This window comes from Myotis brandtii, unplaced genomic scaffold (assembly GCF_000412655.1).
Source record: "Myotis brandtii unplaced genomic scaffold, ASM41265v1 scaffold973, whole genome shotgun sequence".
Lineage (NCBI taxonomy): Eukaryota > Metazoa > Chordata > Mammalia > Chiroptera > Vespertilionidae > Myotis > Myotis brandtii.
Window position 1 is genome coordinate 487,403 of NW_005372038.1, and position 17,693 is coordinate 505,095.

Below are 17,693 nucleotides of genomic sequence, written 5' to 3' on the forward strand. Positions count from 1 at the left end.
CCCTTCAGGGCAAACCAGCTGGCCCCCATCCGTGCACCAGGCCTCTATCCTATGTAATAAAAGGGTAATATGCAAATTGACCCTAACAGCAGAACGACTGGGAATGACTGGTCACTATGACACACACTGACCACCAGGGGGCAGATGCTCAATGCAGGAGCTGCCCCCTGGTAGTCAGTGCACTCCCACAGGGGGAGCTCTGCTCAGCCACAAGCCAGGCTGACGGCATCACAGCTGCGATGGTGGGAGCCTCTCCTGCCTCCTCAGCAGCTCTATGGATGTTCAACTGCAGCTTTGGCCCGCTGGCAAGTGGACATCCCCCAAGGGATGTATCACTGCCAGCTTAGGCACAATCCCCCGAGGAGCAGGCCTAAGCCAGCAGGTGGATATCCCCCAAGGGGTCCCAGACTGCGAGAGGGCACAGGCTGGGCTGAGGGACCCCCGAGTGCACAAATTTTTGTGCACCGGGCCTCTAGTTTTATGATAAGAATACAGTATATAATACATAGACAAAATATGTGTTAATTGACATTTATGTTATTGGTTAGGCTTCTGGTCAATAGTAGGCTATTAGTATTGAAGTTTTGGGGGAGTCAAAAGTTATAGGTGGATTTTCAACTGTGTGTGTGGGGGGGGTATTAATGGCCCTAACCTCCACCTTGTTCACAGGTTAATTGTACAGCCAATTGAGACTCAGTGGAACCACAGATATTTAAAAAACTATTTCAGAGATTGGGAAGGATTATAGAATTCTTTAGTGGAAGTGAAGTCACAATTTAGAAGAGATTCATAGATTTTGATGAGTATAAATCATGTTTTGCTGTCTGGAAGAAGTGTCTTTGAAGTACAAACCTTAAGGTATATCTGATTTTTCAAGTTTGCCCAAGTTTGAAGATAAAATAAACTAAAATTGATCTATAGCCATTGTTTATATATTTAACTCCATTGGAAAATTTGGAGCTACATATATAAAGCCTAAAATAATTCTGAAGTCTCTGGCCATGGGATTAAACTTTGGGCCATTTTGGGATTACTGTGAAAGTATATTATTTCCCATGAATTTACTGACATTGAAGTTGAGAGTCACTCACTCTTTTTGCTGTATTTGAGTTGGAGTTTGATGTGCTCTGACTGAAACAGATCAGTCTATTAAATTACAGAGTTCTCATTGATTTGATTCACAATGATGAGTGAATACCACCAGGCCTGAAATTGTTGATTTTTGCATACAGTGCTTTTTGGATTGCTTTTGCATTACTGCTTAATATCCATAAATTTGAATAGTTAAAAGGTGATACTTTGTAAGTGTTATGGATTAAAAATAATGTAGTCTGTAAAACATAAAGTTCTAATTGTATGGGTTCACATTTGAAAGAAAAGTGGACACCCAAAAACTTGTGCATCTTCAAAAAAAATGAATCCTAGTTGTGATGGTTGCCCAACAACATGAATAAACTTAATGCCATTGAACTGTGAACTTAAAAATGGTTAAAATGATAAATTCTATGTTATGCGTATTTTACTACAATAAAACAAATTACTTTTTCCTCCATTTGAATGTACATAGCAAATGGGCCCTGAAAACAGTTTTGGAATCTCTGGTGCTTAATTAAGTGAGCAAAAAGAAATATAATTCCTTCTCACATCCAGGTTGGTATAATGATAGCTGAGAAACATATTGTATGAACATATAGTAACATAGAGATAGTCTGTAATAACAATAATAAGATGAATTTGAAATAAGAGACACAGGGAACAAAGTTTCATGAAAGTAAAGGACTAAAGCATGAGGGGGAAATGAGGGTTGAAAGGCAGTGAATGTAGAACCCAAGGGTAAGTCCATGGTCCTATGCCAAGCAGATCCCCATGAGAGTGAGGAACTCATCACAGTTATTTCCAAAGGGAAAAGTAACTAAAATTGTCAAATGAAGATTATATGAGCAGATGGGGTCAAGTGATAGAGTAGTTGGGAGATAATCTATTAATACAAAATTGATGAAATATTGCAGTGAAATTGTTTGAAAATAAATGCTCTGTCAATTTTCAGGGGGATGGGGCTTAAATTATGAACTTTATCTGCTACCTAGTGAGGTAAGGAATGCAAACTTGAGTTATATTCTGTAATATCTATTTTTTTTTACATTTGTATTCCCATTAACTATTTTGTTACCTGGAAGTAATTTGTGTTCTAAAAATACCTGTGTTTCTTTTCTCACAGTATTAGAACAATTTATGTAAAGTGAAAAACACAATGAAAGTATAATATACATCATTAATAGAAATATACAAATATAACAAAGTGAAGAAAAATCAATTAGACCTTATAGCAGACTAACACAACTGATACTATAAATCAACAGTAGAGCGGTGGGAAGGAGTAAGGAGTAAGGGAGGGAATGGGTCATAATCTATTACCTACAATTTTAGTACACAGAATCCGACCATACACCATGAAAATGAATACTAATAGCAGCTAATATTTATTGAATGCCTAATGTATGCTGAATATTGTGCATAAGTATACTATGTATTATTTTATTTAAACTTTATATTTCTCCAGGGAGGTAAGTGTTCCTGTTATTTTCCCCATTTTTTGGAAGAGAAAAGTGAGGTTAAGTGACTTCAGGCCTAGTGAAACAACTTAAAGTGATTAGTGGCAAGAAACAGGATAAGGAGAGTTGGATGGGCCTATCCATTTACTATCTCCCCCAATGCAGTCTTTTGATCTTCATGTTGCTCTTTTGTCATTTTATATCCCCTTCAAGGTTGTCCCTGGTACTCATTTTTGCCTCATTTCAAAGGCATAGCATTTTTTTTCTTGTGTCAGATAAAGGGACCAGTGAGCATACAATGTGATTTGCCTCAGGGCTTGGTGGACCCATGAAAGGGTGGCACTGCCTGTTCCCCTTCAGATAGTAACCACTACTTGGTTCAACCTGTTTGAATCATCCTCCTGGTAGCATTGGAAGAGAGATGAAATGGACATTAATGTACCTCCTGTGCCACACTAGCACTTTCTCATTTATTTCCTATAATAGTCCTATGAAGTGGAGCAACTATTGTCATCTTCATCTTATAAATTAAAAAATAATGTCCTGAAAATTTGAGTTTCTTCAGGTTATAGATCTGGTGAGTTGGAAATGCATCCTCAGTTGTTTTGGCTCTGAAGTCCCTGCCTTTTCTAGTGTATCATGCTGCCCCCAAATTGTTTGATTTGATGGCATAGAACAGCACCTGCTAGATTGTAAATGCAGCCAAGGTGGAAAACAAAGCCTTTCATTCTGTGTTCTGCTTGAACTGACCTCCCTCAAAGAGGTAAACTCTAAAAGTTAGAAGGTCATACCATAGGAGAGGTTGCTCTTGCTTTCCACAGCATTACACACTCCATCTTTCAAATGCATGTATCAGCCTTCTTGCTGAGGGGCTTCCAAAGACTTAGTTTTACCAACAATTACCAACATCCAGACAGTGAGCCATTTGTAATCACTGCCCTCCACATCCAAGTATATAGGGCATGGTCCTTTGTTATGTTTTCTCATAGAAATTATCCTTCAGAGCACTTAACAATGATTTGTATTTATATATTCACTAATGTTATCATTTGCTTAATGTCTACCATAAGCTTGTAAGCTCCATGCATACAGAGTATCTGGTTTTTGTATCCCAAACAGCTAAATAATAATTTGTTGAACTGATAAGTGCTTTCCCATCAAAGAGCTAGGTGATCAGTTTTTTTTCCTTACTTATTTGGCCAAAAAGAAAATACGCAGAGGCTGTATGTGCCTTGGATAAGTGGGTCTGTTTCTTAGGCCTGTCTAACCATTTGTTTCTTAAAGGTCTAGTGGTAGAAAAATGCTAACTCTGTTCTACATACTCTGGACTCTGGAGGGATTAAGCTTCCCTGAAAACAGAGAAGGACTCAGCTTACCTCTTTCTGGTGGTATTTGATTGCTACCTTCAGCTTGGCCAGGTCATGGTACTTCTGAGGGTCAAGTTCTTCACTATGGTCATCTCGATGGTTGAGGATGATCTCCAATTCCCGGGAGCTCCGAGCTTGGTCCAGTAGGTCTTTAGCAAAGAGCTTACACTGTTGGGAGAGCTCCTCATACTCAGCCTTGAACTCATTTTCTACCTTGCTGAGTTCTTTGAGCTCCCAGCCCAGGCGGAAAGCAGTTAGGATAGGGTCCTCACTTGATAAAGCAATGAGTGAGGGGCTTGCCAGAGCTTTATAGATGTTCAGACGGGAGCGGGAGTGGCGCAGGCTATCCACCTCTGAACTGGACACACACTCCACACAGTTGCAGCGGATCTGGTGAGGCCGTGGAATAGTGACCCGTTTTTGGACAAGCAATTTGATGATTTCATAGTTGTTGGTGTGGGCAGCTAGCATTATGGGAGTGATGTCTGGTGTGAACTCAGAGAACTGGGTGTCCATCATCAGAGTAGGAACCTAGGTAAAATAAAACAAAAAGCATAAGAGCAGGATTTAGGATTGGAGAAAGAGGGAGAACAAGGCCTATCAAATATTAGTGATTTGGGAACTGGAGTTAACATTCCTTTGTCAATCCCCCTCCTTATCATAATGGCTATTTGTGGAATGCTTATTGTATGCCAAGCACTGTTCTAAATGCTTTACATGTATTTACTAATTTAATCTCCACAACAACCTTTTGGGATATATATTTCCCTTAAATGAATAAGCTGAGGCACATAGAGGTTAAAAACATACCTAAGATTACACAGCTTTTAGTAGCAGAGCCAAGATTCAAACTCAGGCAATATGTCTTTAGATCTTCCCTCTTAAAATTATGCAACCACAATATGCCCAATTCTATCGAAGGCACAATGGGGATACAGAGAAGTAAAGGACATTTTTCCTGACCTTCTGGAACTGAGTTTGGTAGATCACAAACTTGGTGAGTAGGAGTACATGGTAGTTTGTGTGCATTTCCAAAGGAGCAACAGAGATTGCAGGAATATTTTTTCATTGTTGACAGTGTTACAGATGTCCTCCATCTTCCCCTCCTTTGCTCCCCTCCACCAAGCCCTCACCCCCCCCAGGCCTTCACCCCAGTATATTCTGTGTCCATGGGCTATGCATATATGCATGAATATATGTTCTTTGGTTATTCATTGAAAGGCTAATGACAACCAGTAATTTTAAAGACCATGCCACTAAATCAAGCCCTGGTAGCTAAAGAGAAGATACCCTCAAATCATTACACTGATTTTGTATCTATATATATAAAAGCTTAAGCAAACCAGCTGACCAGCCGACTGGCCAACAGGCTGGTAGCTATGACGTGCACTGACCACCAGGGGGCAGATGCTCAACCCAGGAGCTGCCGAATGACAGCAACTTTTCAGAGTGCCCTCTTGCATTCCAGGACCCCTTGGGGGATGTTGGACTGCTGGTTTCAGCCCGATCCCTGCAGGCCAGGCCGAGGGACCCACCAGTGCACTGTGCACCAGGCCTATACTATATATATATAGAACTTCAGGGGACCAAAGACAAAAGCCAATGTTCCCTACAACTTCCTGCAGGTCCCAACAAGGTAGAGATAATCTGTTATTGTCAGGAAGAAGTAGTCTATAAATGAGGACCTCCAGGCTCAGGGAGGGACTACCAATAACAAAAGGACCTTTGATAAAATTGCCATGTCCATTATGTGATGCTTGGTGTAAATAGCAGGTACAGGCGAAAGGTATGGAGTTCTTTGGGTATTCAGGAGCATCTCTGGGTGAGTGCAGAAACTGGTCAATAAAGAAACAACTTTTCAACTTTAAATGTATTTTGGGACCCAGTTTGTTTGCAATCTAATAGTGAAACTTAGGCAGCTCACTAGACCCACAAAAGAGTCTCTGTGGAACAGGATCTAGAGCTAGATAATAAGGAGGACCGGAATAATCCAAGAAGGCCTCATGGAGGTGTGGGGCTGAGTATTCAAAGCATATGTAGGATTCCAGAAAGTAGTGAAATATTGATCTCAATACAAAGTGTATTGAGCTGGGAGCTCAAGTGTAACTGGGGGAGAACATGGATAATTGAGATTCTTGCAGAATAGACAAATATTTTAATCTATAGTTTCTTTTTACTCTTAAATTTTTTAAAAACCCAGAATTGCTGGAGAACTGACAAAAGGATGAGTTATAGTTTTTCATAATCTTTACCTCCTTTCCACCTTGGATGAAAGATCCCCAAGCAGGGAAGTGGCCAGAAAAGAGGGAATAGGAAAAAGGTGGAAGAGAAAGAGGGGGAGGAATGAGCAAGAAATCTGTTTCCTTCAGGGAGTGGTTGCATCAGCCTCTGAATAGTTGAGAGCTGGCTGCACATTGGTCATCAATGGCTTGGATTGAGCAGCAAGTAAACATTGTTAAACATTTATAGAGAGCAGCTACAAATGAGACAGCAGGAAGTGAGCAACTGGCTCATAAAGTAAATTGGACACAGGACAGAATAATCTCAGCAATTAACATAAGCCTACAGGCTAAGGAAGAAGTAGGTCTGAGTGGGCCTGGTAATGAAAATAAATACCACAACCAGCATAAAGCCTAGAGTTGGGAGAGATGCTAAGTGAACAATGTATCACAGTTGGCCCAGGAAGAAAGAAGCTTACATCTGGGAACCTGCCAGTTATCAGTGAGCAGGGGCATTCCTCAATCTCTGTCAAGATTTAGAGGCAGGAAGTGGGAGGTGGAGAAAAAATAGTTTGTAGCACAGGATTCCCTGGGTTAGATTGGAGGTATGTGTTTGCTTCCTACCACGGTGTTCTTCCTGCCCTTTCTCTCCACTTCCATGCTCATTCTGTTTTTCCTTCTCTTTTATTTCCTTCTTTCCTTCTTTCTATATCAATGCTTCCAGGCCTGTCCAAGACACACAGTAGTACTTGTGAATATTGCTTAGCCCCACTTGTGTCATAAAGCTGAAAGGTTGCTGTCTATGCCTAGAATATGAAATGCTTTTTGGAACCACCCGATTCCGTTGTCTTTGACTTAGTACTTTACAAGGAGCCTTTGATTCTCCTTTTAGCTTTCTGGGTATATGACACCAAAGATGAAAACTTTTCAAAAGAAAACTGGCCCACAATGACCAACCATGTCTTCCTACCCAGACTGCCTTTTCTCCTTCCGGCAGCCTTATCATTCACAGGTTGCCATACCTAATTCAGTCATTCTTTCTGTGTGTACATCCTTGTGGGATCCCTGTATGGAATGATCTACCTCATTGCTCTTCCAGCAAAGGGTCATTATAAGCCCTGGCTCCTTCACTAGCTCCTTGTCTGAACTTGATCCCACCCCTTGCAGACCACCCAGTTGTTGTGGGCACTAGGTTACACCCAATATCTTGTTGTTCTCTAATTATTTCGCATGTATCTTTTTTGCTTCTTCATTAGGGTTGTGAGTTATTTGGAGGAAGAGCTGTCTTAGTCTGTTTGTGTTTTCCCCCATAGTGTCCAGCACACTACGAGACATACAGCAGGCACTCTGCAAAAGGGAATTAAATATCCAAATATCAAACTAAGAAATTGACTCTACTTTACAGACCTGGCTCCTACAATTTGAGTCAGTGTGAGCTAGTGTCCTTGGGTCTTTCCTTCCCAAGCCCAGCTGAGAAGGTAAACATTCCAAGACTCTAATGAGGATTAGAAGACTGGCTCTAGAGGGAATACCCTGACATCACAAAAATTTAGGACAGTCCCTGCCTGTCATTTTCACAATTCTATTGCTTCAAAATGGAGACTCTTCTACCCGCTTCTTCTACCTCTATTCACCCTGCTGCTTTTCCCTTCCTAGACTGTGCAGGAAACATGGATTATCATGAAGATACCCTGATAAAGAAAGAGAGATTCTATAGTGAAGGTCAGAGATTTCTGTTAATAATCAGGACTTAATAATATGGTTGACATCAGGGGCCAAAAAGTAAATAGAAAAAAGAAATGAAGACTAGGTTTAGGGGCACATGCATAATTTTAATGAGTAAATTATAGGAACTGGTAAACTGTAGAGCACATAACTTCTCAAGAGGGGCATCTTCTGCTCAGCTTCTTGTTATAAGCACAAATGAGGGCCAAGTGTTGCCATTTTTCAATATAAATCAGAAATATGGATTTGGGGGCAGAATTTTTAAAGATTTAAATGTTGCCTCAAAAAAGTTAGAGAAAGTGTGCAGGCTCGACAAAATACATATATGAGGGAATTTAGGCTTGAGTGAACCAGTTTGTGACCTTTGAGCTAGCATATAGGTTGTGAGACTAATAAAAGAATGTGAGAGGAAGCTGGACATTTAGGCAGGAGCCAAATTATCAAAGGCTTTCTTTGCCATGCTAAGGAACTTAATGTTATTTTTTGCCACAGTGAACTGCTGAAGAATTTTAATCAGAAGAGGTGCATAGTTAAACAAGTGTTTTAAAAAGATCAATTTAGCTAAAGTGTGGTGAATTGGCAGTGGTAAATGTGCTTCTAATTTTTAATAAGCAGCTTTCCACACAAAAAATCTTGATTTATAGTGTTTGGCAATTTCTGTGGTGTAAATATTCCCACTGTGGTCAATTTCAAGTTACCAATATAACATCATGGAACATAGAATTTGGAAGAGATAAACACAACCAGTTCTCATCAGCTAGTGTAAGCCAGTTCCAGCATACCATTGGATGAGTTTCAGAAGGATATGACTAGTTAAAATATATCACTAGTGTAGATGAAGAGATGGTGAGATCTTAAACAGTAATTCTAGAGATACACAGAAAATAATAGGTTTAAAACATTCATTGGATGTGTCAGGTAGTATTGGAGGGAGAAATAAATCAAGGAGGTCAGGTTTCTCGATTGCATGTCTGGTTGATTGTGGTGTTACCAACAGATAGTGAATATAGGAGGAAGAGCAAGTGTAGGGTTTTTAAAAAGTTCAATTTTGGACACATTGAATTTCAAGTACCTATTGGGACAGTAGTAGGAAATTGTATAACTCTAACATGAGTCTCGAAGGAAATTTCAGGACTAAAAATGTGGATGTGAGAGTCTTTAGCCTATAATAGTTGAAACCAAGAGAGTGGATGGGATCAGTCTCTGCCTGCCCCAGCCTCCCCATAGTTGGGCTTGCTGATCTACCCCAAGTACTCAGTCCTGCCCCAATTTCCAAAGCAACCGAGGCTTGAAGTAGGAAGCACTCAATTGGCCATCCTCAGCCTCCTTTATTCCATATTTCAATCATTGGGGATTTGCATTATGGCACTCTCCTTGTTCTGTTAGTTTTTGAATCCGAGCTTCTTCCCCACCTTAGCCCTAGTTTGTAAAACAAGATTCTCCCTGGATCTCTAGTCTGAATTTCTGTTTGTATAATGGGCCTAATAGCCCAGGCCTGGTATATTTTCTGGATTATCTGTGCCTTTGATCATCTTTGAGTTATTTTATAACTTTGTTAATTATAATGTAAATATTTCTTGTCTGTGCATCTATTTGTAAAATTTTCAGCATTCCTGATGGCCTATATCAGGGGCCAACAAACTTTTTATTGTAAAAAGTAAGATGGTAGCCTGGCTGGCATGGCTCAGTGGTTGAGCATTGACCCATGAACCAGGAGGTCACCATTGGATTCCCTATTAGAGCATACGCCTGGGTTGCAGGCTCAATCTCCAGTGTTGGTCATGCAGTAGGCAGCCGATCAATGATTCTCTCTCATCATTGATGTTTCTATCCCTCTCACCCTCGTCCTTCCTCTCTGAAATAAATAAAAATATATTTGAAAAATAAGATAGTAAATATATTACGATTTGTGGACAATACAATTCTGCCATTGTAGCAAGGAAACAGCGATAGGTAATATGTAAATGAATGGGTATGACTGTACTTCATAAAATTTTATTTACAAAAACATGTGACAGGCTGTATTTGACTTTTAGGCTATAGGTGGAAGACCCCTGACCTCCTCATTCCCTCACTAATCAATGAGTTAAACAAAAATTTTGACATGTGTTCACTTGAATTTGTATATAGATCATGATTTAACCATTTAAAAATTATGCTTTAATAGCCATTTGTGTTCAGATTGAGGTCAGGTGGAAAATTCAATTTTATTATTTTCTTATCAAGTTTTGCTTTCTCTTTGAACTCCAAAATTATATTACATGGTCTTGGGCTTCCCATTAAAAATTCTGCTTTTAAAAAAGAAAAAAAATGTGTACATAATTTATATTGGAAGAACAAAATGGACAAAACTTATCTGGGGATAATGTCACAATACATGACCGGTGTTTTTAAAAAGTCAAAATTGATATATAAAAATCAATAATGTATATAACAATAGCTACCATTATTACCCTTTGTAACAAGGATAAAAATAACATTAATAGCTACTAGTTATAGAGAACTTTCCATATGCCAGGCACCAGGCTATAGTATCTCATTTAGTCCTCCCTTTGTTTCTATGGTATAAACATAGTAATTATCCCCAGTTTACATCTGAGGACACTCACCCATGGAAAAACTAAGTGCCTTGCCTAAGGTCTCATGTCTAGGAAGTAGAGTGGAGAGAACTTGAACCCAGGCAGTTTGGCTCCAAAGCCTGTACTGTTAGCCAGTATGCTGCCTCACTCCCAACTAGTGAAAGACCAAATTTTTGATTTATTATATCAATAAATAAATATACAATCATAACATTTAATATTCATACATATCATAATTATGTGTTACAGGTTTTATTGAGTAATAATAAATCTCATCAACTAATATTCTTCCTTAAACCCAGATAAATGTTATGTAGCATTACTCAAGATTTGGGAGCCCACAAAACCATTCTTTTTTTAAAAAAAAATATATATTTCTTTATTGATTTCAGAGAGGAAGGAAGAGGGAGAGAGAGATAGAAACATCAATGATAAGAGAGAATCATTGATTGATTGACTGCTGCACGCCCCCCACTGCTCCTGCACGCCCCCTACTGGGGATCAAGCCCGCAACCTGGGCATGTGCCCTTGGCTGGAATTGAACCTGGGGCCCTTCAGTCCACAGGCTGATGCTCTATCCAACTGAGCCAAACCGGCTAGGACAACCATTCTTGATTTCTTATCAAATAGGGTCTCTTAATTTTTCAAAAGACAGGAGCTAAGTCTATGAGAAAATAATACATACATGGCTGACGCCATAGGTTGTCAGAGTTTATACTTTCAGGGAAACTGGAAAAGGCATTTTTCTCAAAATGTATGGTGGGGGGGGGGAGAAAAGGGAAGGAAATCAATACACCAAGAAATTACACTTGGTTCATATTATCTACAACTCTGCTTCTAAAGAAACCTGATAGATGAACCAATTTGATTTGATTTTAAAATTTGCAATGACTTGGGCCATAGCCACTAAAGAATACATTGCCTCCATCTCCCTGGGGCTTTGCATTCAGGCAATAATGAGTTTGCTCCTGGATCACCCTGGGTCTTCCTGTTATAAAGCTAGCACTATATTCTAGAATCCTTCTGGATTAATGAGCACAAGACAGAGTTGTTGGGCTCTAAGCTAATCATATAAAACACTGGCAGTACAGTGAACAGAGAGCTTGAGTTAGTTCTTCATATTTTCAGCTAAATTCCATTGCCAGAGGACACAACAGAGGAATAGATGATGCTCCACTTTCCCCACTCTCAGGACTGACTAGAGCTTTTACAAGGTTATTGTTCTCAAGTGGCCCAAATGATACATTCATTTCCATTAACCTCATCCTGCTAACTGGAATTTTTATGAACCCTTAGGCAGGCATCCTAAGTTCATCACAGACTTCTGAAATTAAATCCTCCATTGGACAGACCCATATCAGGAGCTACCTCATTCATATACACAATGCTGTCTGGTTATAGGCTAACCTATCCAACTGTCACTTCCTCATAGAACTGGCGCCACAGTATCATGTCAAAATAAATCTCATATTTTATGACTGGATTTAGTGAAATTGCAATATTTTCACATGCTGGGCCTCCTCTTCTCTACCCTAACATGCAGATAAAATCAATGTTCAATCTTTTCAGCAATTCAAGGGACTGTTGGAAAGAAAACTTCATTTTTCTGTATTACTCAGAAATGAAGAACACCTACATCTAATCACATCATATTACCAGCCACCCACTCTGCCTTACCTATAGATCAGCTGGCTAGTAGTAGCGATGCAGGAGCAGCCATTGGCATCAGATGGGAAATAATGTTTCCCAGATTTTGGTAAAAACAGAACCTTCCGAATTAAGATTTGGTGTACCATCTGAGCTTATGTCAAAGCCATTTGTGTTCAGATGCAGCAAGTTCAAAAATCAGTAAATCAGAAGGCGTGGGTTATTATGGATGTGGAAAAAATTCCAGAAGTAAAGTTATGGTCATTGTGACTCTAGCGCTGCATAGAGCAGTGATGGCGAACCTTTTGAGCTCTGCATGTCAGCATTTTGAAAAACCCTAACTTAACTCTGGTGCCGTGTCACATATATAAATTTTTTGATATTTGCAACCATAGTAAAACAAAGATGTATATTTTTGATATTTATTTTATATATTTAAATGCCATTTAACAAAGAAAAATCAACCAAAAAAATGAGTTCGCGTATCACCTCTGACACGCGTGTCATAGGTTCGCCATCACTGGCACAGAGTAATGGATCCCTGATCTGCTGGTGTGAGTGTAGTTTGCTTTGCAGGTAGCTCTATGGTGGTGCTTGGTACAAATACCTCTTTAGGAAAGGCATTGTTCTTAGTTTATTTTTATGTCATCATGTAATTTTAAAATTAAATTTCTCTTATGTATTGTTTTACTGGAAAGAGGATGCTACCAAGCTGATTTAGAGTATTCTGTGTCACTGCTCATCATGTGACTAGTATGAGTTCAGGTAGCATGATAAAGGTTTCTGATCAGGGCTGAAAATCCAGATGCAGAAACCGTGGGGATCAACCAGGGCACAGGACCATGTAAGGGCCAGGATAACAAGATTGATATGAACTATATGATAGGATTCAATACATATAAACATTTATTATTTTCTAATTTCTCTAGTAGACACTGATTTTGATAGAAGCACATCTACCAGCAAAACAAAATCAGAATGAATAAAGAGGGCCTTTCATGCAAAAAGAGGAGCTGAGACCCCTTAATTTGCTTTTAGTAGTTTATAGCCATACAATTGAAAAGTATATTCATTGCCATACAATGAAAATTGGTAGGTATTATTGGGAGTCCCAGTTTAGGTCTAGAAGAGCTTAGGTGATAAAAATTAGGCTCAGTTGGTTTTCAGAATGTAAAAGTAAATTTTAACAGGTGATTCTTTTTCCCCCCACTATCTAGCTTTTTAATTCTATGAGTTCCAAAATTTTCAACTGTGTTTAACACTTCTTCTTTTTTCCCTTTATTGATTAAGGTATTGCATATGTGTCCTTATCCCCTCCATTGCCCCTCCACCCCTCACTCATGCCCTCACCCCCCTGCTGTCTGTATCCATTGGTTAGGCTTATATGCATGCATACAAGTCCTTTGGTTGAGAATGCAGAAAAGGAGAAGGAAAGGGGAAAGGGGAAAAGAGCAGTTTTACTCTCTATGCAGAGAAGCCAGCAGTCTCAAGGCATGGCAAGATAAAGTTGCCAGGCACTTCTCATGATTTCTGGGAAGGCCACAACAAAATAAAACAAAAGAAACTTGAGAATTAATCTGTACCAAAATATTCAGCAAAGGAATTTTGAAGCCTATAGACAGGAGGGTATATAACACCTTGGACCCACACCCACCTTGCTCTTCAGATTCGCTGAGAGCCAATCTGCACTTCATAAGCCAGATGTACAAGTTTGCTTGCTTGCTTTGCTTTTTCAGTAAAGGCGCACACTTTAATTGCTTTAATAAATTGGCTTTTCGCAATGCACTCAGGGTCTCTGTATAAATTTATTTATTTGAGAAGACAAGGATTGAGGTTGGGGACAGCTTTCTCCCACTGACTCAGGGGGTTGTCCAGTAACACCTCCCTGGTGTTAGTGAGAGGTGCCTATAACACCTGAGATTAACTGGGCCTAAATTCAAAACTAGGGTCTAGCCGCGCAGCCGTGGGCAAACTACGGCCCGCGGGCCGGATCCGGCCCGTTTGAAATGAATAAAACTAAAAAAAAAAAAAAGACCGTACCCTTTTATGTAATGATGTTTACTTTGAATTTATATTAGTTGACACAAACACTCCATCCATGCTTTTGTTCCGGCCCTCCGGTCCAGTTTAAGAACCCATTGTGGCCCTCGAGTCAAAAAGTTTGCCCACCCCTGGTCTAGCGGCTCTTTGCTGACAGAGGCCCTTCATGTACTCTGCATTCTTGAGAGAATCATAGACTGAACTTTCAGCCCCCTGTCTGTTTATGTTTTCTGAATCAACTGCTGCAGGGAAGTTCCTTGTCCCCTCATCACCATACTACCACTTAAGCAATAGACTGTGATACACCCTGACCAATTAGAACTGCACAGATTGTAATTATCATCAACCAATCCATGCTGATTAGACTTGAAGTCCTCATTTGCATGATGGGAACCTGGGCAGAAACTTCCTCCATTAAAGATGGCCTCTCCTTTGTTTCTGCAGAGCACTGTTCTATTTTTACCTGAGGCTGCATCATCCCAGTTTGCAAACTGTTTGCTTGAAGAAAGTCTCTCTTTTGTCCCTCCAATACTTTTTAGTGAATTTTTGTTGACATGTGGCAGGAAACATGTTTTATTCGTTTGTACTGCTGGAAGCACCCTGGGAGAATTTTGTGTTTAGGCTCTCCCTGCTGAACTCCCCACCTGGGATTTCTGAGTGGCTTCTCTGTAAAACACTCATGCAACAAGGAGTCCTTCACTCTGAAGTAGAGTTTGGCTAGAAATGAGAAGCCTTTTAGAAAAGAAGCTTGAGTCTGGACAATGCCAAGCAGCTTAAGTTCACCTAGCACAGACATGTCAGGAGGACTCATTTCAAGAAATTTTCTTTAGCAGAAAACAGGATTTAAATGTCTCTGTGGCCTTGACAGCACACATCATGATGATCGATTGATTTTTCAGAACACAACAGCCAGGATTATATTAGTGGGTCATGACAATAAATGGGTCACATTTAATAAATACATGTAACCTTTGGTTGACAGGAAAAATAGTGTAAGCCATTTTGTGATTGAAGCGATGCCTATCATATTGACATTGTCAGTGGTAAGCAAATTCTTTTTAAACACAATCTTTGACAAGCAAAAATCTTTGACACACTGATGTGTGTATAATGTTCTGCATTTACTCATATATTTTCACTCTACTGCATTTTGAAAGGACAAACTCAAGAAAAGTGCCCGCCCCCACCATAATTTCTTCCTCTCTCTGACATTACTTCTAATTGTATTGTTTTGAACTGGCAGCTGCATTGTCAATAGTGCTTCTCAAGCAGAATGCCTTTTGTTCTTGTCAGAACAGACTAACAAAGGAAAGAAGCAGGAGCTTGGTTGCTTCTGGCTGGAGATGGGAGAAGGAAGAGCTACTTTGGGCCTTTAACCCTACTGTTTCTGTCTTTTGCTTGTCTTTTTCTAGTATGCTCCCAGGCTAAGGGTGTGGGCTGCTGTCTCCCCGGAGAAAGGTAAGCTAGGCGTTGATCATTACTGAATTAGGAAAACATGGGGTGCCTTGTCCTTATTTCTCTGAAGGCAAACATGCCCCAAATCTGAAACTTGAAATAGCAGAGACATTTTAAATGTAAGGATGACCTTTCAATCACTTGCAAAACATTCCACCCTCTCTGGAAGACACATGTAACCAGACACCTTAGAGTTTCAATGAAGTCTTTCACTCTGCAGTACCTTTTCAGGAATGCAGGGCGGGGCTAATAGAAAGGAGGAGAAGGGGCTGGTGTTCCCAATGAAATTCACTACTGCTTAATTTTCTTCTTTATATTCAATGAATAGGGGATAAGAATCTCAGATTGATGAAAAGTTGCAAGAGTGGTAGTGTTTGAGGCCCCCAGATATTTGATTATTCCACCCCCAATTTCTAGTGGGGGAGGAAACAAACCCAGGTCTTGGAAGGCTCCATAGATGCATAGGATTGTTTGTCTATGTCGAAAAGAGCAGCTAAGATGATTAGGTATGCAAGAAGGAGGCTTAGCTTCCAGCAAATTCTTCTGCACCTGTGGTCTTATAAAACCATTCATTTATAAACTTGAGACTCTGTGGAAGCCCCAGACATACAATTGAGAATTCAGGGCAACTGACACTTGCACAGAATTGCTGTGGGACTTCTTTCATACCCTGCCAAGGTTCCATCAAGTTAACATTGAGGTGTTTAACTTTTTCAGAGGCTAAAGGTTAATACCTCTTGGATTGATTGCAGTGACAGGAGAATGGGCTAAATTGCTACTATGTTTCATCTAATTCTGATGATTCGGTGATTAAGTGGACCACAGCCAAACAGATATCCACCAGAACTCCAGGGGTTTTATTCTAGAAATGTATCAATGACACCATTGCCTGTGGAGTTATTAGTGAACTCCCCTGTGGTTGTATTAAATACTAGAGCTTTGTATTCTTGCCTCTCTAGTAAGCCAATTAGGTGTCTGACATGGTACCTATTTAATGTGGGTTTATAAAGTAATTATAGAATAATTTTAAAACATTGTTCATTTCCTCACAGCATTCCTGTGAGGTTATTTAGTATTCTTCCTTTGCTTTCAAATGGTAAGAGGTTAAGCTATATAGAGGTTGAGTAGTTTGCCTAAGGCTACATAACAGTTGAGAGATGGAGTCAACATGAGAACTCCATTCTCAGATTTTGTCCATGATATCATGTGCCTCAGCTGATATACATATTAAAAAATTGCAAGGTTGAAAGAGACCTTGGAGATGACATAGTCCAACCTCATAATAGATGTTTAACTCTTTTGTAAACACTCCTGCCCAATGGCCATTCTGCCTCTGTTCAAACATTTCCTGTGGTGATATGCCATTTCATTTCTTTCCACTGCTGAGATTATTGTTTTGAAATTGGGTGGTCACATTTTATTCTTCCCAATCAAACACTAACACTACTCAGCACCTTCAGACTGCTCTCTTTAGCATGAAACTCTTTATTAAAAATTCTTTCCTGAACAGTAATGTGGCATGCAAGCAGGCAATGAGAATTTACTCCTTCCTATTTTTTGACTCCATCTTTGTGGAATTGGCAGCCATGGGCACAGTTGGTTTAGTAGCCAACATGGAGTTCTTTGTCCATGCCCAGGAGATACATACCCCCAAGGTGTCTGGCCATTAGACAGTGGCCCAGATTAAGGCTCATGGAGGGCATTGCCCCAGAAGATCAAATGGTGCTCCTGGAAGATATACCTTTGGAGGATGAGACTTCCCTTGGCCAGTGTCAGGTGGAGGCCTTGACCATGCTGGAAGTAGCTGGCCATCTGCTTGGAGGTAGAGTCCATGGTACCCTGGCCTATGCTGGGAAAGTGAGAAGTCAGACTCCCAGAGTGGCCAAAAAGAAGGAAAAAGGGGGATAAAGAGAGGAGGAGTAGACAGTTATGGACTGTCAAGAGACAGGTGTAGTACCATTGCTTCATTAATGTTGTACCCCTTTTGACAAGAAGAAAGGCACCAGTTCTAACTCTTAAGTCATTTTTCATACTAGTTTTCTCTAATAAAGACAACTGATCCGGTCAAAAAATGAATAAGAATAAGAATAAGAATAAGGAGGAGGAGGA

At 39.9% G+C, this 17,693-nt stretch overlaps 1 protein-coding gene across 2 annotated transcripts in view; it reads right to left on the minus strand.

Moving 5' to 3' along the window:
• Positions 1-17,693, minus strand: part of TRPC5 (transient receptor potential cation channel, subfamily C, member 5) — a 320,022-nt gene that overhangs the window by 128,271 nt on the left and 174,058 nt on the right. For both annotated transcript variants that reach the window (XM_005886346.1, XM_005886345.1), the window contains exon 5: positions 3,929-4,450. In XM_005886346.1, the coding sequence (XP_005886408.1) occupies positions 3,929-4,450 (522 nt within the window). The remainder of the gene's footprint in view (positions 1-3,928; positions 4,451-17,693) is intronic.